The sequence below is a fragment of the Brachyhypopomus gauderio genome, chromosome 2 (genome assembly GCF_052324685.1).
Source record: "Brachyhypopomus gauderio isolate BG-103 chromosome 2, BGAUD_0.2, whole genome shotgun sequence".
In the NCBI taxonomy this organism is placed as follows: domain Eukaryota; kingdom Metazoa; phylum Chordata; class Actinopteri; order Gymnotiformes; family Hypopomidae; genus Brachyhypopomus; species Brachyhypopomus gauderio.
In genome coordinates, this window is record NC_135212.1 from 45,900,938 (window position 1) to 45,921,875 (window position 20,938).

General features: G+C 48.4%; 1 protein-coding gene across 1 annotated transcript; it reads left to right on the plus strand.

The window, feature by feature from the left end:
* The first annotated feature begins 6,836 nt into the window (after positions 1-6,836).
* On the plus strand, positions 6,837-20,764 carry mvp (major vault protein). The gene is made up of 17 exons (XM_076996951.1): positions 6,837-6,996; positions 8,701-8,867; positions 9,651-9,846; positions 10,144-10,264; positions 12,403-12,534; positions 12,906-13,000; positions 13,281-13,517; positions 13,811-13,936; positions 14,634-14,840; positions 15,388-15,623; positions 15,993-16,190; positions 16,888-17,032; positions 17,414-17,625; positions 18,289-18,405; positions 18,854-18,980; positions 19,403-19,591; positions 19,887-20,764. The coding sequence occupies exons 2-17, from the start codon at positions 8,701-8,703 to the stop codon at positions 20,007-20,009; spliced, it is 2,628 nt and encodes an 875-aa protein (XP_076853066.1). The 5' UTR covers positions 6,837-6,996; the 3' UTR covers positions 20,010-20,764.
* The last annotated feature ends 174 nt before the right edge of the window (positions 20,765-20,938 follow it).

Genomic DNA, 20,938 nt, shown 5'->3' on the forward strand with positions numbered 1-20,938 from the left:
ATGAAGCGTAATCTTAATTACAGGTTCAGTGTTATTCTTGACTATAAGACTTATAAGACTGTGTGGCCCTATCATGATCGCACCAAACCTTTAAGCTGACATAGCCGAGCTCGACATTGGGTAATGTAATTTTTCTCTTGGCTGTAATTATGTATGACATCCCTCTGATGTATCCCTGTGATACCACAACTAAGGAAAATAATTCACTCTCAGAAGGAGTTAGGACAAATGAAGTCTTGGTCCAGGCAAAAACAGCTCCTAAATTTATACTCGATTTCCGTTACTTAATCAAAATATAAACATTTCCTTGTTTATATTTTGTACAATCTCTGTGTAGTTTGCACAATGAAAAACTAAAGCACATTTGAAGACTGAAGTACGTTTTTAATCCTCCAAGCTTTTGCCTATGGCAGATTTCTGTTGTAATATTTTGGGTTTCTATGCATTAACTGTGCACTGTTCTATGCAGTGGCTTTAACCCATGTAAAAGTTCTAGCAGCACTGTAGTATTACTACAGTACTATTGATACACTCGGCAACACACTGAATGTGAATGACAACACACTCCAGTCTATAGTAGCACACCTGTGCCAATGCACTGTGAGATGGGCACTGTTAATAAACTGACTTGTGAAGTCATTTTTATAAATTTCCATCAATAAATGCAATGGCTACTGATTTTATATTCTCCCACATGTATACCTGTTGCAATTTTTGCAATTATTGTTTAAAGGCATGGCCGGAGTGGGCCACTTTTCAGCCCGGGAGTTTCATGCGCAAATCCGGCCCAAAATTATTTTTCCATCCCAGTCGGCCCAAACTAGAGATCGACATGAGCCGGCCCATCGGGAATCCTCCCGAATCTCCCGATTAGCCACTCCGGCTCTGTATAAAGGTAATTAACTGGCCTATCATCAAGTTCTGTGAAGTTTCCTGGTTTGACAGTTGAGGATAAGTGTGCTTTTTCTTTGAATAAATGACCATCCTGTTTGTGTGTGTGTAGTATATATGTGGTTTTAATGTGTGGTGGTGTATGAAGGATTTAACCACCTGCTTTTATTCATCTCCGCATCCCTCAAACAGAGTTCCTGACAGACTGCACATCTCAGCAGGAGCCAATATTCTATTTGTATGTGCTGTCTCTTCCCTCTTTTTATCTTTCTGTTTTTATGTCTTATTCCCTCACCACCAATACATTTTTCTCTCTTGATTTCTTTTTCAGGTGTCTTACCACCTGTCTGCTTCCTTCTCTTACATCCTCTCTCTAAACTGATCAGAGAGTGGCTTGCTTGGGGCACGTATTCCAGATCCACTCCCAGCAGAGCAGCACGGACGATCCCAGAGACGCTGCCTCGTCCCAAACCTCCTGAAAAGCCATCCAGCTAGATTTGCCAAAAATGGTTTTTTCCTAATTCCCTCAGCAAAATGACAGATGGAAGGTCAGAGGGATGAGAGGTCTGGCAGGTGAGGAAAGGGTTGGGAAGAACAGGAATTGGCATGTATCACTGAGGGCTTATAGAGGGAGGGAGATCAGCTTTGAATTGCCAAACACCTTTCATCAACCTTTCTTCAATGGCATTCTTTCTCACTCTGTTAGGCCTGTTAGCATATTGTTGCCAAGTCCCACACATTTGAGGGAACTGTGCCCACGTGAGTCATTGATTTGTTTAATAATGGGCATGGAGGACATTTATGCTTTCTAGAAAGACGGCGAAAACCTGGGTGTAAGAGAAACGGATGAAGATTGAGGATGTTGACAGCTAAGACTTTTTGTCATCTTCCTCAAACTATTCCTGAACAACTTTTGCAGTGTGGGATGGCCACTGAGAGAGAGGATAGTGCCATTAGGGAATGCAGTTGCCTGAAGGGGAGTACTTGGTCTTCGGTAATCTTTAGGTAGATGCTACACATCAAAGTAACATCCATAACAATGGCAGTTCCCATTGCCCAGAGCATCACACTGCCTCTGCTGGCTTGACTTCTTCCCCACAGTTCGTCCGGGTGCCATCTCTGGTGCCATCTCTGGTGCCATCGCACATGCTTTCATTCATCCACATGATCAAAAAGATAAACAAAAATGTGATTCAACAGACCAGGCCACACTCTTCCATTGCTGCTTGGTCCATGTTGGATGCTCATGTGTCCACCGCAGGCACGTTCAGTGGTGGACAGGGATCATCACAGCATCTCCGAATGTTCTACACAGCCCCATATGCAGCAAGCTGTGATGTACTGTGCGTTCTGACACCTTTTGTCATATCCAGCATGAACCTTTTCAGCAATTTGTGCTAGAACAGCTCTTATTTGGGTCTGGACCAGACGGGCTAACCTTCCCTCCAGTTCCCGTGTGCATCAGTGAGGTCATGACCCTGTCCCCAGTTCAGCGATTGTTGTGGTAAGTGCTAATCACTGCACACCGGGAACACGCCAGGCCTGCCATTTTGGAAATGCTCTGACCCAGGTGTATAGCTCTCACAGCTTGACTCTTGTCAGTGTCACTCAGATCCATATGAATGCTTGTTTTTCAATTTCAAGAAATGACTCTTCACTTGCTCTAATATATCCCACCCCTTCACATACGTACTGGGATAATCAACATTATTCACTACACCTGTCAGTGGTTTTAATTTTGTGGCTTGTGTGTGTGTGTGTGTGTGTGTGTGTGTGTGTGTGTGTGTGTGTGTGTGTGTGTGTGTGTTGTCCTTCAAGCAGGGGAACTCTACCAGAGGTCTGAAGGCATGAAGGTCCTCCACAGTATCTTTTTATCTGTTCCAAGGACTGCACTCTTCTAGAAGGAGATCTAGCCCACCAGACAGGACCCCAGGTAGCAGAGGATGACCAAGCTAGCTAAGATCCTGGAAATTCCATATACAAACTGACAATATAGCAACAGCCAACCAACTGTACACAGTAGTGATGGACAAACAGAAGAAGACTGTAGTGATATATGTAGCAATCCCAAGTGATAGCAACATCAAGAACGAAAAACATGAAACGCTCAAGCAATATCAAGGGCAGGGAGAAGAGCTCGAAAAGATGTGGATGGTGAAGGCAACAGTGGTTATTGTAGTTGTACACATGTGTAAAACAATTCTGCATAATAAGATAAAACATTGGGTTACCGCAAGGTGAGCAGTGCACATATTAATTGAGTGTACAATTCAATGAACCAACAGGCTGATGTGCTGTAGTTGTGTAAAAGTGGGATTACATAGTGGTTATGTAACTCTACATGTGCGTGCAATATGCACGAGCTCCTAATGTGCAGTGTTTGTGAAGAGGACGAAGAGAAGAGAGAATGCTCTAAAAGCACATCAGCACTGAGCAAAAAGAAGCATCAGAGACTATCACTCTTTTTCTCTCTCAGCATCTGTTCATCTGTTACCTCTTTCATCACACACATATATAACACACATATCATCAACACACATATATATTTGTTTTTAGCATATTTGATTTTAGCATGTATGTGCAATCATTTAAATCTCCATTTCCAATATTTTATTTGTTGAATCTCCTTCTCTCTTTCTCTATCACTCTCTCTCTCTCTCTTTCTCTGTCTCAACACACATAGTTGAGTTCTGAAATATTTAGAGGTAGGCAGGGAGTTAATATACCGTGGGAGAAAGATTGTGTGTGTCTGCACTGTGACTTTGCTTTTTTAGTGGGCAGAACCCACTCACACAGTGTTTACTATCACTTTACCCTTACACATACAGATGAGTGCTCATTATCATACTGTATTTAGATTCTTATTAGCTACACCTAGTCTGATGGAAGTCCACTGAGATCTCTTTAGCACCAGAAGCTTGGGCAAAAGGCAGCTGCTGCACTTCCGCACAAAACAAAAACCTACAGATTAGGTTTGAAATCTACAGGTACACACGGAGAAGGTGACATGCACATGTTGAATGTCAAATAGCTACATCCAAAATATGGAAGATAACTAACGAGGAAAGATGGAAATGGTAGAAGGATGATGAATAAATATTTAATTAAGTCTGAATCACTGTATAACAAGCTTTATCAGTTTTTTTTTTCAAATATGACGCTTCTCTGCTCTGTCTCTCGTTCCCTCTTGTATTTTTCTGTCGGTGCCCTTGCGGGTATGTGTGCCTGTCTGAGAGAAGGCTGCTTGGATAATGAAGCTGTCAGAAACTGTACAGGGACTTAGACAGCAATGAAAGAGAAGCCCCTCAAAACTCACAAACAGTGGAATAGAATAAATACGTACTTGGAATACGTGGAATGTAGCTTATTTTTGCAAATTATTCTATTGTTCTTAAAACACAAAAAACACAATCACACACACACACACACACACACAGGATTTAATAAATTTAGGATTTATAATTTAGATTTAGAGATTTTAGATTTAATAAAATGCTTTTTTAGACTGAGATAATCAGTTAGTTGACTACTTGGCTAACTGGTGTTTGGTATTCCGAGGTATTGCGTGGGCGCAGGCAGCAGCGGAGTGCGCAGAGCAGGCGCACACACCGAGAGTTGCTCCATTTCGCACGGTTCGAGAACACAGGCAGACTTTAAATTAATGATGCGAGTGATCACGTCAAGCGAGACAAGGAACAGTTCCAAGAAAATTGCATGTTAAATCTGGCGCTTTTAAAGTCATTATGTCCACTGGCCCCATGTAGTACACCCACCTTATGACAAAAATGCTTGAGTTATATCTTTGGTCGGCTCCAGGTTCTCACCTTTCTCACTAAATCCAGTTTCCAGGTGTATTCTATGCCTTGCAGGGCCGTTTTCCCGTTAGACTAGACAAGTAATAATTACTCGAAGCAACAGATGTTACACAGATGTGTTCTTTATTTGAATTTGATTCAGATCGGACGGTTTGACCGTTCCTGTGTAATCAGAGTCAGCGGTAGCTCATTGAAAGGAACTGAGTAATTAAATCAGTGCAGCGCCTCTGGGGGTTATCAAGTATAGTTTGCTTTTGTGGGTAATTTTGAGATGTGAAATGAAATGTGCCATATTTGTCAATTGTGATTTTTCACCGCAATCGAAATTTGTTCTCCTCATTTACCCATCTGTGCAGTTAAAACACACACACACACACACACACACTAGTGATTACTAGGGGGCTGTGGTGCACACGTGCCCAGAGCGGTGGGCAGCCCTGACACGGCGCCCGGGGAGCAGTTGGGGTTAGGTGCCTTACTCAAGGGCACCTCAGTCATGGCCTCAGGCCTGGGTATTGAACCCACGACCCTCCGGTCACAAGACCAGTACCCTATCACAGGACTATTACTGATTGTTTGTTTGTTTTGTAGAAAACGGTATTTTCATTTGAAAACTAAAAGAGCCAAACGATATACTTTTCGTTACTGATGGTAATGCTACGATTAAGCGTAATGCGTACGATTAAGGTAGTTTAGTAGTAGTCTAACTCAATTGTATCTTGAATTCTGGCCTATCTGTATTATTTCCTAGGATGTAGTCTGTGATCAGAAGCAAAGCACTTTGTAAGTCGCTCTGGATAAGAGCGTCTGCTAAATGCCGTAAATGTAAATGTAAATGTAAATTGTAGCCATTACGTTAGTGGGAAGTCCCTATAACGACAATACACACTCGCATGTGTCGGTGCGCACGTGTGCGTATATAGTCTACATGTGCCACGTCTGAGTATCTACTGCCATCTGGTGTCAAAATTAATTTACAACAAAAGTGTTTTAGATTCTCAGTGGTTTTGTACCGAACACCTGTCATCACAGAGTAGACCCACCTACTTTGGGAAGTAAACTGTTCCCTTCCTACCTATAAATAAATGTGTCTAGTTGGTTATCATTTTCACTTAATCTGTAATGCACAAATGGTTGTAGCCCATGGTCGGGAAATAATGACTAATAAGAGCCCTAAATCGAGTGCTGTGTATCATGTTCTCTCGGCCATGTTTGCATAAGATTTGGCTTGAGAATGCAGACGTGACCGGGTGTTTCAGAGGAGCGATTAGCCACATGACCACCTGCAGCAGAAGCCTCGTTTATACAGGCCGAGCAGGCTTCGGTTCTCCACCCTCCTGTATTTACACTAAGACGTTGTTCACATCTCAAATCATCAGTCATCTCAACACTGACTGACTAAACACTAAGAATAATATGCGGTCTGACGAGGCCAAAGGTTCCAGCTAGCCTTTCAAGTTGCAGTTACATGAATTGGGTCTGTTCTACTTTCAATGTACGTTTGGACAATTCTAAGGGACCGTCACTGACAGGAGCTCCAGTATTTTCATGGGGCCCAAAATCCCTGGTGATGAAGTCTGTAAATTGTATATATATATATTACATAAAATTCATGGATATGAAAGCAACATGAATTCAGAGAGGAATTAACTTTGTTTAATTAACTAGCTTTGTTTTGTGCTGGTGGCGGGGGCAACCCCCTTGCGCCGTTTGTGAGCGTTTGAATAATGCAAAAATAACCTCGATCAGCTTTCAAAGGACTTCAGCCTGAGCTGCGGATGCAGTCAGATCACACTGTCCATCACCACCTGAACGAGAGGAAACGATGGTACCGTCCATCGACGTATAAACCTAGAGTCACACAAACTACAAACGATCTACCGTCATATTAGCTCGCGTATGCTGCACTAGATACTACGTAGGGGTCTAAAACACACAAGCTAAACTAGTACGCCTACATCTGTCTTACGGTTGATAAATCACGTGACTGCCGGGATTCTGGTGTATGTGGTGTCGCGTAAACTGCTATAGGCCTATTTTTGTTATAATGTATAAGAGTGTGATTTTATTGCTGCTGTTTTAAGCATGACCAAGACGGTCAAGTCAGGGAAAATCATGTTAAACATGATACGATTTATATTCCATGTACAGCCCCCGCCCTCAGTTCCGCATTGACACGCCCACCAAGTGCCTCTGCTATTACTTTTCCACAGCTTGGTAAAGACAGCTGCTCTGTCTAGTTCTTGCAAGCGGACAGCAGAAACACATCGGACCCTTCACCACCTAAATCGTAAGTCCACACATATAACATTTGAGAAACATTTTTTTTCCATCTACGTAGTGTTAATGTGCAAACACATTCCTTCCAAAAACCCGAAAAGCTCACTAAGTTATAGTAAAGAATTTATCTCTGTTCATATGAAGCATGTAGGAGATGGAAAGAACATTTGGATGTTAATGGTTGCAGGAAAAAAAACTTGTTCTAAAAAAAGAAACAAAAAAGCCTCGGAAAGGCTTGGAGGTTGCTTCCTGGTTTTTGTGAAAGATTCGAAGCAGTGACACCTGGTGGTTTGCAGAAAGTATAGCAGTCGTATCATAAAAACACGCAGCATTGATACACTCCACAGATTTCATATTTGATTTAAAAAATATATATATGCTTAGTCATTAAAGTGCTGCAATGAATGTATCTTTTTTAACCTATTGATATGAAATGCAGTGCAATAAAATGTTGCAAACTACTGGCTGCACACTGGGCGGCATCGGATCACGTAGTAATAGTAGCTGCGATTCAAGCTTCAATGTACGGTGTCGAATCAGTGTGTTTTGTAATAGTGAAGCAATTTAATGTGAATTAAACAACTAAGTTAAACTATAAATATATTATTTTAGGCCGAGAGTCAGCAGCAGGCAATAAACCGATGTGGGAGAAAGCTAATGCGTTTCTCCCACAGTATAGTTGTATTGTGTCTGAGAAATTATCTAAATTTTATATAATACTAAAACCTATTTTATATAGATTGAATAATTTTTCCGTGTTCAACTTCTAATGTATTTTGCGGGCGTTCTGTCTTGACTGGATTACTGGAAGGGGCGTGTCATTAAAGCTGTTTCCGGTTGCCCTAACTACACCCGAAGGCTCGTGGCCTGTGTGATCGGACAGGTGCTGCGCGTCAGGTTCTCACATCCGTTTGCATAATATTTGGTTGCTACACGAGACGTAGGACGTGACAATAACAGCGAGCCTCGTCATCACGTCGGTGACGCCCACGTGAACACGTGAGGCAGATAGACTTCATAGCTTCATAGTTGTCTGCAGCGGCCTAAAACGCTGAACAGGCTGACTTTTGTCTGCTGGTCAAACACTTGTGATTATTTTAATAATTTTAGATAATGGGTGTTACGTTATTTAAAACCCCTCAGTGAACGGTGGTGGTGTTTATGCGTGGGTGGGGGGTGAAGCATTTGTTTGATTGGTCCTGGTAAGATGATGAAATATGACGGTACCAAAGTTCCAAAGTTGCACCACGGGAAAACACTCATATTGACCATCTGTATCTTAAAATGCCATAAAATTGAGCTAAATCTTAGCAACCTTATCAAAAATCTGCATGGTGGGAGATAAGAGGAGGAGGGGGTGTCACAGCAGCAAAGATTCTCCATATCTCCTCCTTTATTCTTGACAAAAGCAATATGGATTTTACTCACTCAGTAGGATTTAGTGTCTAAATGCCTGTACCAGGAGTCATGAAGTCCTGCAGTGTGAGGCCTTTTACTATCTCTGCTCTGCTCCACAAACCGATGTGACTCACGTCGTCCGATTTACAACAAAACATTTTGTACTCGCAGAACCCAAAGAATTTCCCTAGAAGTTAATCACATTCTAAGGTTATGCGCACGTGTATTTAAATTCCCTACTGATGTGTTTTTGCTTTAGGCTGGTCCTGACCCGTGTGTGTGTGTGTGTGTGCCATAACCCCCACCCTCCCCTCAGATGCTGTCGACGAGACCCGTGGGCTTCCAGGTGCAGGCTGGCGAGCAGACTGACGCCTCCATCATCAGGATCCCACCGCACCACTACATCCATGTGCTGGATCAGAACACCAACATCGCCCGCGTGGAGATCGGGCCGCTCACCTACATCCGCCAGGACAATGAGAGGTGGGGGGGGGGGTGTGTGCGGTGCCCTGACCTCGCTGTCATTCAGTTCCTCATTAAAATTACTACTGGTTTCACAAGGAACAGCACCAGTGCCTGGTTCACTGAAGTTATGAAAGTTGAAGGTTACCCATTGTGCCTGCAGTTTTTGTATTATTACTGTAAATGCACTTTCAGATGTAGAGTTTGGTTTCTGAACCAAGAGTGATGCAATGCTGTGCTATTTGGGTCAGAGGCCAAGCATGAGCGTAACAGTACTGCTACTCTTCCTGCTCTTAAACCTCAACTGGTGCAGAAAACACTCTAGCAGTGCTGTATGTAAACAACCCAGCTGTTGTAAATCCCCTGAAGTGTAGCTCTCTTTACAAAGATATACGCCCTCCACCTTTCAGCTATGCAATCTTCACCTTTGACAGTATCGGCCCAGGGCCGACAGTATTGACAGTATCAATATGTGATTGGGCTCGGAGCTCTAATGCACGACAGTAAGAAGAGGGTGAATCGTGCACCTCTGTAGTCGCCCTCAGCCTGAGCAGTGAGGGGGATGACTTCTTATCAGCAGACTGATATTTTTCAATCTGCTTGGTTTGGTTTCACCAGTGAGTGATTCCCTTCTTTTGAGAGTGCAGTTTGTGTTGTGTTGCGTTAAACCATATGTTTAGTGGCAGGTCTGACTGAAATCTGGTGTTTTAGTGGCTTTAGTGACTCTCTCTCTACCTCTCTCTCTCTCTACCTCTACCTCTACCTCTCTCTCTACCTCTCTCTCTCTCTACCTCTACCTCTCAGGGTGCTCTTCCCCCCGACCCGCATGACAATGGTCCCCCCTCGCCATTACTGTGTCATCTTAAACCCGGTTGCCCGTGACGATGAGGGCCAGGTTCTGTTCGACACCGCTGGCCAGGCTAAGCTCCGGCATGCTGACCTGGAGATCCGGCTGACCCAGGACCCGTTCCCACTCTACCCTGGCGAAGAGATCCAGAAGGTGGGTCTACGTCTCCCTCACCTCCCCCTCGTTAGGCTGTGGAGGTCCTGAGAACTGCCATCATGTGTGGCTGCGTGTTTACTCATGTGCACGATCTCAAATGATTACAAATTAGGTGCCCTGCAGGAAAACTTAAGACTTCTTGTGCTTCTGTGTCCACACTTTCTAATTCCTACATTCTACATTCTAATATCTCCCAGTTTCATTGTTTTTGCTCAGTTTTGTGTGTGTTTGTATTTTCTGTCACTCTCTGCTCATCTCTCTGTCCCGCTCACCGCATGTGTGTGTGTCTCGTAGGACGTGACTCCGCTCCAGATCGTGTATCCCGACACTGCCCTGCGCCTGCAGGCTCTGCTGGACTTTGAGGGGGACGGAGAGAAGAGGGTGGCTGGAGACGAGTGGCTGTTTGAGGGACCAGGTGCCTCCCTCCCTCCACCTCATCCACTAGCCCCCTCTCTCCCTCCACCTCATCCACTAGCCCCCTCTCTCCCTCCACCTCATCCACTAGCCCCCTCTCTCTCTCCCTCCACCTCATCCACTAGCCCCCTCTCTCCCTCCACCTCATCCACTAGCCCCCTCTCTCCCTCCCACCTCATCCACTAGCCCCCTCTCTCTCTCCCTCCACCTCATCCACTAGCCCCCTCTCTCCCTCCCACCTCATCCACTAGCCCCCTCTCTCCCTCCCACCTCGTCCACTAGCCCCCTCTCTCCCTCCCACCTCGTCCACTAGCCCCCTCTCTCCCTCCACCTCGTCCACTAGCCCCCTCTCTCCCTCCACCTCATCCACTAGCCCCCTCTCTCCCTCCACCTCATCCACTAGCCCCCTCTCTCCCTCCACCTCATCCACTAGCCCCCTCTCTCCCTCCCACCTCATCCACTAGCCCCCTCTCTCCCTCCCACCTCGTCCACTAGCCCCCTCTCTCCCTCCCACCTCGTCCACTAGCCCCCTCTCTCCCTCCACCTCGTCCACTAGCCCCCTCTCTCCCTCCACCTCGTCCACTAGCCCCCTCTCTCCCTCCACCTCGTCCACTAGCCCCCTCTCTCCCTCCACCTCGTCCACTAGCCCCCTCTCTCCCTCCACCTCGTCCACTAGCCCCCTCTCTCCCTCCACCTCGTCCACTAGCCCCCTCTCTCCCTCCACCTCGTCCACTAGCCCCCTCTCTCCCTCCCTCCACCTCGTCCACTAGCCCCCTCTCTCCCTCCCTCCACCTCGTCCACTAGCCCCCTCTCTCCCTCCCTCCACCTCGTCCACTAGCCCCCTCTCTTCCTCCACCTCATCCACTAGCCCCCTCTCTTCCTCCACCTCATCCACTAGCCCCCTCTCTCCCTCCACCTCATCCACTAGCCCCCTCTCTCTCTCCCTCCACCTCATCCACTAGCCCCCTCTCTCCCTCCACCTCATCCACTAGCCCCCTCTCTCTCTCCCTCCACCTCATCCACTAGCCCCCTCTCTCCCTCCCACCTCATCCACTAGCCCCCTCTCTCCCTCCCACCTCGTCCACTAGCCCCCTCTCTCCCTCCCACCTCGTCCACTAGCCCCCTCTCTCCCTCCACCTCGTCCACTAGCCCCCTCTCTCCCTCCACCTCATCCACTAGCCCCCTCTCTCCCTCCACCTCATCCACTAGCCCCCTCTCTCCCTCCACCTCATCCACTAGCCCCCTCTCTCCCTCCACCTCATCCACTAGCCCCCTCTCTCCCTCCCACCTCATCCACTAGCCCCCTCTCTCCCTCCCACCTCGTCCACTAGCCCCCTCTCTCCCTCCACCTCGTCCACTAGCCCCCTCTCTCCCTCCACCTCGTCCACTAGCCCCCTCTCTCCCTCCCTCCACCTCGTCCACTAGCCCCCTCTCTCCCTCCCTCCACCTCGTCCACTAGCCCCCTCTCTCCCTCCCTCCACCTCGTCCACTAGCCCCCTCTCTCCCTCCCACCTCGTCCACTAGCCCCCTCTCTCCCTCCCACCTCGTCCACTAGCCCCCTCTCTCCCTCCCACCTCGTCCACTAGCCCCCTCTCTCCCTCCACCTCGTCCACTAGCCCCCTCTCTCCCTCCCACCTCGTCCACTAGCCCCCTCTCTCCCTTCCACCTCGTCCACTAGCCCCCTCTCTCCCTCCCACCTCGTCCACTAGCCCCCTCTCTCCCTCCCACCTCGTCCACTAGCCCCCTCTCTCCCTCCCACCTCGTCCACTAGCCCCCTCTCTCCCTCCCACCTCGTCCACTAGCCCCCTCTCTCCCTTCCACCTCGTCCACTAGCCCCCTCTCTCCCTTCCACCTCGTCCACTAGCCCCCTCTCTCCCTCCCACCTCGTCCACTAGCCCCCTCTCTCCCTCCCACCTCGTCCACTAGCCCCCTCTCTCCCTCCCACCTCGTCCACTAGCCCCCTCTCTCCCTCCACCTCGTCCACTAGCCCCCTCTCTCCCTCCCACCTCGTCCACTAGCCCCCTCTCTCCCTCCCACCTCGTCCACTAACACACTACTGAGTGTGTGTCTGTGTGCAGAATTTCTTGTCATGTTGGAGTGCCACTCTCACTAGCATGGTTTCGTCTCAACCCCTGGCAGGGACGTACATCCCCAGGAAGGAAGTGGCTGTGCTGGAAACCATTAAGGCCACAGTGATCCGTGAGAACCAGGCAATTCGTCTCCGAGCTCGCAAAGAGGGCGTGGACCGCGGTGGAGTGCGCAGAGTAACCGGTTAGACACTTGCACATGCAACACAATGAATATTTTCACAGACGCCCGGCCATCTGTCCTATGGTCATTGTTTCCACTGCAAACACGGTCCCATTGCAGTTATGAGCAAACATTCAATTACTGATTCAGCTGAATGTGTGGAATAGGGACAGGGAGAGAGAGAGGGATAGAGGGAGGGAGTGAAAGAGGGAGGGGGCGAGCGAGCAAGTGGGAGAGGGAATGTCTACTGGTCAGTAGTCATTGGTTCCTTATGTTATAACTAGACTCCATACCTAAAGGTCCCTCAAATTGTAAATAGATTCAGTCTTATCATGAATTTAATTGCAGCAGTCTCAGAGTAGTGTTGCCATGTGTGTGGGTGTGTGTTGTAGGTGAGGAATGGCAGGTGTGTAAGGTGGGAGCATACCTGCCTGGAGCTATCGAGGAAGTCATTGATATTGTCAACGCTTTCATCCTTACTGACAAGGTAACTCATCGTTACAGTTAATTCATTAGTTCTGCCCTTTGTCTCCTCTTTTCTTCATTCTCTCTTTCTCCCACCCTTTCATTCTCTCTCCCTCTGTCACTCCCTCATTCATTTCTCTGTCCTGTGCAGCTCTTGTGGGACGGGCAGTAAATTGGTTTATTGTTTTGGCCCAAAGGTCAGTTGGCCCAAAGGTTATAACTGCGAGACAAATGCATTAAGACTGACTTAAGTGGCATCCTGCCAGTGTGGTCCGGGCCTGACTCCGCCCTCGTCTCTGCAGAACGCGCTACACGTGCGTGCGCTCCGCCCCTTCCGTGACGCAGGGGGGCGGGAACGACGCACGGGCGAGGAGTGGCTCGTGACGATCGCCGACCGGGAAGCCCACATCCCGTCTGTGGCGGAGGAAGTCGTCGGGGTGGTCGACGTGACGACACTGAACAGCAGGCAGTACTGCGTCATCCTGGACCCGGTGGGTCCAGACGGCAAACTTCAGCTCGGACAGAAGAGAGTGGTGAAGGTGCTCCTCTTCCTCCTCCTCACAACATCTCCATGCACAGAACCAGCTCCGAAAACACTACCACAGTGGGATAAGGGTGCAGCGAGAAATATGTTCTGAAACCTTCACAGGCTTCACCATTTATAGTCTTCAGTGCACTTAAATCATTCTTAGACCAGTTCATAGTGGCAAACCGCTCTGATTGGAGAGGACGGTCAATATGGGACTGATACTGATGAGCAGAGTGTGAAACCACACGTTTCCAACATTTTATTTGTTGAATCTCTCTCTCTCTCTCTCTCTCTCTCTCTCAGGGGGAGCTGTCATTCTTCCTCAGACCTGGAGAACATTTGGAGCAGGGCATTCAGGATGTGTATGTGCTGTCTGAGGAAGAGGGCCTGGTCCTGCGCGCTGTTGAGGCCTTCAGCGACACCAAAGCGGTGAGACGGGCCGAGCCCGGGCGAGTGCAGAAACATGTCAGGCACACTTAACAGCGCACAGAGTAGGAAGACCTCAGGCATTCTGTGGGGAAACCCGAACTAGACCCGACTAGACGAGCAGCAGACCCGATGGTTTCATGTCTCACCATTGTTCAGCCAACAACCTGTTCAGCCGGACTCGTACACACGGGTTTATTTGCACATGTCCGCAAGCACTGTGCTCACACAGCATGCACACTCCACACACACACTCCACACACACTCCACACCCTCATGAAACATGCAGCACTACCACACCAGGTGCGATAGCTGCAAGAGGCAAAGTTCACTACGTATGGTCACAAAAAAAATAGAATAAAGGGGAGATTTGGGAGATTGAGTGTCTGTCTGACCTCTCCAGGGCCTGGTTCATTAACTCCCCCTCCTCTTTGTCCCTCCCTCCCCTTTCCTGAATTATTTCACCCTCATCTTCTGTTGTCATTGATTTTTTTATTTTATTTTTATATATCTCTTTACGTTGGGGTTGGATTTGATGCCTTTTGTTGACGTTTATCACATCACTCTCCCCGCACGCCTCCACGCACACGCTCAGTGTGTTATACACACGTGTCCATCCCCGCCCGTCCCTGGGCCCTGTCTTTGCTCCCTGTCCCTCTTTCTCCCTCTCACCCCTTCTCTCGCCCTCTCTCTCCATCAGCAAGAGGAAGACGACGATGACTATGAGGAGGAAGAGGAGGTGCCTGCCAAAAGGGCTCACATGCTGCGTCGCCCGGGCGACCGCTGGATGCTGCGTGGGCCCATCGAGTATGTCCCGCCCGTCTCCGTGGAGGTCCTGCTGAGACGGAACGCCATCCCGCTGGACGAGAACGAGGGCATCTACGTGCGAGACATCAAGACCGGGAAGGTGCGTCATAGGCCGCCAAAGTATTTCTGCCTTGTGTTGTGTAGGGGGCGGGGCTTGAACTGGGTATTTTTTAGGCGTGTCCGTGGTAGGAGGATTTTTGCAGGTGTCTCGGAATGAGCACACAATGGAAGTGTTTGCTGATCTGTTTCCACCCACAGAGTGCTTGTGAAATCCACCATTCTTTTTAAAAAGTACTGGGCTTGACCACGTTTAGCGGTGGGTGGGTGGCTGATGACTGCCAAACAGGTTTCTTCACATGTTTCATGAAGCTTATCGGCTTATCAAAGAGATGAAGAAACATTTGAAACTTTTAAAGCCTTCGAAGAACTTAACAAGTATACAAATGTCAATCTTTTTTTTTTTTTTTTTTTTTTTTACGATTTGAGTAAATTCCATTACAATTGAAATATTAGTAATAATAATAAATGGTAATATATAATGTAAAACATTAAAGCAACACCCAAAATGCAGGTTTAACATAGAATGTGGCATTCAGCCTGACCCTCGATTTCTGTTTGGTTATTCTGTGCTATGGTGATGCGTGCAGGTGCGGGCAGTGATTGGCCAAACCTACATGTTGACCCAAGACGAGGAGCTGTGGGAGAAGGAGCTCCCCGCCAACGTGGAGGCTCTGCTGGCCAGCACACGTGACCCGCTGGCTGGCCGCTCTGAGCGGGACCAAGGGGACCGAGGCGCGCCCAGGGACAAAACCAGAGTGGTGTCCTTTCGCGTTCCCCACAATGCCGCAGTGCAGGTGTACGACTACAGAGAGAAGAAAGCCAGGTGACTGCACAGTCCCATCACACCCTCTCCTCCCTCGCTCGTGTAGGGAGGGTGTCCTTCCATCACCCATAGTTTACACACACACACACACACACACACACACACGTACATTTTTCAGAGGGGGGGTGCTGATTTTTTGCAAGTAATCCGGATTTTCTCCTTGTGCTTATGCACTATTCCACACCGGAGTGCTTAGTAAGGTCTTCTTTTAACCTGACCCTGTTTGCTGAGTCCCGCAGTGGGTGTTGAGAGAGGAGCCACTGCATGTTGGCCTTCGCCTCCTCTTTCAAATCCTGCTGATTCAGAATAACCACCATGACTAAACCGTTTAGAGAGAAGGCTTCACAGACGCTCTTGTCGCCCAATCAGGGTGGTGTTTGGGCCGGATCTGGTGATGCTGGGCCCGGACGAGCAGTTCACCGTACTCTCGCTGTCTGGCGACAAGCCCAAGCGCGCCAACGTCATCAAAGCCATCTGCCTGCTGCTCGGCCCGGACTTCTGCACGGATATCATCACCATAGAAACCGCCGACCATGCCCGTCTGCAGCTCCAGCTCTCCTATAACTGGTGTGTGTGTGTGTGTGTGTGTGTGTGTGTGTGTGTGTGTGTGTGTGTGTGTGTGTGTGTACATGTGTGTGTTATTTAAAATACTGCTTAGCAGTGCAGTAAAAGTCCTGCACCGCCAGCAGTGCTATAAAGCAGGATGTGTCTGGTGACTTTTGCTCTTCTAACATCTGTGAGAGTCAGACATTACTACATAAGTCTCAGCAGACACACACCAGAAGCTGCCATCCATTAGTGAAGTGATTTGTTGCCTCTCCCGGTCCAAATGGCCATGTGGCTACAAAGTCCTGCCCATCCTCTTGGATCAGTGAATCAGTGTCTCTCAGGCTCCATTTTCGGTCTCTCTCTCTCTCTCTCTCTCTCTCTCTCTCTCTCTCTCTCTCTCTCTCTCTCTCTCTCTCTCTCTCTCTCTCTCTCTCTCTCTCTTTCTCTCCTTCTCTCTCTTTCTCTCCTTCTCTCTCTTTCTCTCCTTCTCTCTCTCTCTCTCTCTCTCTCTCTCCTTCTCTCTCTCTCTCTCTGCATGTGTTCACTGATTCAAATTAGATCAAGCCGGGCTTCTAATTATCCTATTACAGTAAAGAAGCTTGTGCAAAATGAGAGGTCAGGCAGAAAGAAGCAGACCCAATGCGAGCACACCAGGATCTGTCCCGCAAATGTTAATGTGCGGTGTAATGAAGCACTGTCTCCGCCCCCACCGCAGGCACTTTGATGTGAAGAGCCGCACGGACGCGGCGCAGGCCGCCGCCCTGTTCTCCGTGCCCGACTTCGTGGGCGACGCCTGTAAGGCCATCGCCTCCAGAATCAGAGGGGCCGTGGCCTCCGTGCAGTTCGACGACTTCCACAAGGTGCGTGACCTCTTGGTCCTAATGTACTGCACGACTGTGTCTTCAGTGGCTTCTGATGATGGATGATGGACCTGTTTGAAAAATAGGTCAGGTGTGTGTGTCGATATATGCATCGGTTATACATAATTAATAAAGTGTTTGTACAAACAGTATGTTTGTGCAGTTGAAATATAAGTGTATATTAAAAGCATTCGGCTAATGATTCCCTTGTGGTCGAATACCACAACATGCACCAGTCTCAAGCTAACGTCAGATATACAATACAATATTGGTGCTACAACTGCTGGATCACAGCTAACTGTAGATGCAGTTAGTAGTCGGGGGTTGGGGGATCTCGCGCGCTGCTCCCCTGTGACCCCACCGCGACCTCCCCCACTGCAGAACTCCAACCGGATCATCTGCTCGGCCGTGTTCGGCTTTGACGAGAAGCTGGCGGTGCGCTCCAGTCTGCGCTTCAGCCAGAACGGCCTGGTCATCAGCAGCGTGGACATCCAGTCGGTGGAGCCCGTGGACCAGCGCACGCGGGACGCTCTGCAGAAAAGCGTGCAGCTCGCCATCGAGATCACTACCAACTCGCAGGAGGCCGCTGCTCGGTCAGGACTCCGCCTCCTCGCCCCGCCTCCTCTCCCATCTCCCTCTCCCATCTCCTCGCCTTACCTGTGCAGCTAACCTCCTCATCTTGCCCCCCCCCCCCCCCCCCCCCCCTCTCTCCTCACCCACCTCTGCTGGCTTTCTGGTTTTGCTGAGCTGGTTTCTCTGTTCCTGCTCTGTTGTGTTCAGTGCTGCAGATTCACATTAAAAGGTGCTTCCTCTCTCGGTGTGGTGAGTTACTGCATGGGGATTAACTTTCTGTTCAGGCTTTATTATTAATTTTTTTTCCCATTATTCATTCATTTATTTACCCCCCCCCCCCCCCCCTTTTTCTAACAAGAGCTGAACAAGCGGGACAGAGTACCCGAGTACTGACTCTTGTCCCGAGTACTGACTCTTGTCCCGAGTACTGACTCTTGTCCCGAGTACTGACTCTTGTCCCGAGTACTGACTCTTGTCCCGAGTACTGACTCTCGTCCCGAGTACTGACTCATGTGCTGTTCTCCTGTCAGTACACTTGGATAAGTTGCTGGATCATTGTCTGCAGTACAGCTGTATTGCTTACTCATGTGATTGATTACTCCCCCTCTCTCTCTCTCTCTCTCTCTCTCTCTCTCTCTCTCTCTCTCTCTCTCTCTCTCTCTCTCTCTCTCTCTCTCTCTCAGGCACGAAGCAGAGCGTCTTGAGCAGGAAGCTCGGGGCCGGCTGGAGAGGCAGCGCATCACTGACCAGGCGGAGGCTGAGAAAGCCAGGAAAGAGCTCCTGGAGCTGGAGGCTCTCAGGTGAAAACACCCCCACCGCCCCACACACACACACTCACTGTGCTCTGAGGAAAACTGGAAGACGGTGGTGAGATCATCTGCTGATTTCATTAGATTATAGGCTAGAACAGATGGGAAGGGCATAATCTCCTGGAATGATGTCATGTAATCCAGAACACATACAAATTCTCATGGGGGGGGGGGGGGGGGGGGGGGCAGCTTCCAGGTTACAGCATGGGTGACATAGAATGTGTAGGAATTAATGATAATTAATAATTTATACAAATATGAATGATTTATGCAACTGTATTGTAACAATAAGGATGATGATGATGATGATTCCTGTAGGTCACTCCACTTCTTGTGGCTAGAGTTCTAGAGCTAGTTGCTCGCTGTACTAAGTGTGTGTGTGTGTGTGTGTGTGTGTGTGTGTGTGTGTGTGTGTGTGTGTGTGTGTGTGTGTGTGTAGTGCTGCAGTGGAGAGTACAGGAGCAGCGAAGGCGGAGGCCCAGTCCAGAGCAGAGGCAGCGCGTATTCAGGGAGAGGCAGCGGTCAGCGAGGCCAAGCTCAAGGCTGAAGCTCAGAGAATAGAGGCGGTGCGTTGGTCTGTGTGCCCTCACACATCTCACTCTTCACCACTCCTCACACATCTCACTCTTCACCACTCCTCACACGTCTCACTCTTCACCACTCCTCACACGTCTCACTCTTCACCACTCCTCACACGTCTCACTCTTCACCACTCCTCACACGTCTCACTCTTCACCACTCCTCACACAATCTCATTCCCCGTCTCTCTCAATATCTCTCGCAATTTGAGTCAAAATTCAAATCACCCATTTTGTTTCATCTTTCTTTTGCACTACATCTCTCCCTTTGTAATGGGTTGATGCATTTCTTTATATCACTGCAGTGCTGGTCAGCATCTCTCTTGGACAGTTTAAAATAACAGACAGTACTGTCGTCCGGACCCTTCCATGGAAGTTTGTCTGTCTGTCTTAACCCCACCCCACCGCAGGAGGCGGAGATGGAGCGCCTAGCCAAGGCACGGGAGCAGGAGCTCCATTATAAGAAGGCGTTGGACTCCCAAGATATCGAGAAGCAACAAAAGTTGGCGGAGATCGAGAGCCAGCGGTTCAAGCAACTGGTGGAGTCCATCGGCAGCAGCACCCTGACGGAGATGGCCAGAGCCGGGCCGGAGCTGCAGGTACACCCACACCTCCCGACTCAAACACGCATGCTCTCCTCCACCCGCTCCACAGGCTCAGATGGACTGACTCTAGATGTAGCCTAGTCTGGTTTTACTGGTATATGTTGGCCTTTATATTTTTTTGTATATGGGCCGTCAGGGTGGAGTCAGGGAGTTTTTCCACTGTGCAGTCTCACTGGTCTGGTCCCATCTGAGCTGGAACCACTGATCTAGTCGTAGGCAGCCGCTGCACACCACAATTTCTCTCTCTGTTGAATGAATCACAAATCTGTGGTCCTCTCTCCCCCTACAGGTGAAACTTCTGCAGGCTCTGGGCCTCAAGTCCACTCTGATCACAGATGGCTCTTCACCCATCAATCTGTTCACTACCGCTAATGGTCTGCTTGGAGCAGTGAAGGCTAGCGAAAACCAGTAAAGGAGCCAAGAACGGAAGAAGAGTTTACTGGCATTTATATCAAGATGTGCCTCAGTATGACCTCGTATGCTGTGTTTAGCTAGGTGCAAGTTGCTGATGTTTGGTTCATCTCTCTAGTCTTCTGTTCCGCTGCTTTAATCTGACTTTGAGTGGCAGTATATTACAGCGTGAAGGGCTCTGTTGTCTGTCTTTTACTTGCTTTATTTTGCCATATCAGCTGTGCTCAAAATAGATTTATTGCCACTCGTGTATTGATTAGGCCCCAAATCTAAAATATTTTCCGGTACGTGAAGGACACCTAGATGACTCACTACTTCTGACTAATATTCCAGTATGTGACCAGAGCCATCTTCATGTCTATTGCATCCTGTTATACAACCGTGGCAGAAAATGCGTTCATATGTTTACATGAACTCATAGTATGATTTGCGTTTGTCGCATACTGGATACTATAGTGCATATTACTATGGGGACCACTATTCAGTGTATATTAAATATATTCTGAGTGTAGTATGCAGTGTACAAACAAACCATAGCCAAGTTTATACCTCGGCTACTGTCAATGTGGTGAGACCTCTGCTCACGTCACTCTTAAGGCCCTCTAGTGTCCAGGTTTGGTACATCCCCTCTGAATTTAGACTAATCTGACTACATCAAAATAACTTGCACCCAGACCTTTTTATATATGCAGTAAACCCACTAAGCAATGTATTTTGCACTTTTCAGCAATAAAAATTGAGATGAATGTTAAAAAATGTTTGAACTCGTTACTGTTGTCCACCTGGCGTCCCTCTCCCGACGTAGCGGCCGTGAAGATTATAGGATTTACAAACCAGTGATCCATTGAGGCTGTGAGTGAAGTCGTCAGATGTTCTCGATAGTAGGAGACCTGCGGTGCAGTTGAAGTTTCACACGTTACAAAAGCAACG

Coding starts and splice junctions, on each gene's coding strand:
- mvp (XM_076996951.1), top strand. CDS start 8,701: ATGCTGTCGACGAGACCCGTGGGCTTCCAGGTGCAGGCTGGCGAGCAG. Junction 13,937..14,633: donor CCTTCAGCGACACCAAAGCG/GTGAGACGGGCC, acceptor TCTCTCCATCAG/CAAGAGGAAGACGACGATGA. Junction 19,592..19,886: donor GAGCCGGGCCGGAGCTGCAG/GTACACCCACAC, acceptor CTCCCCCTACAG/GTGAAACTTCTGCAGGCTCT.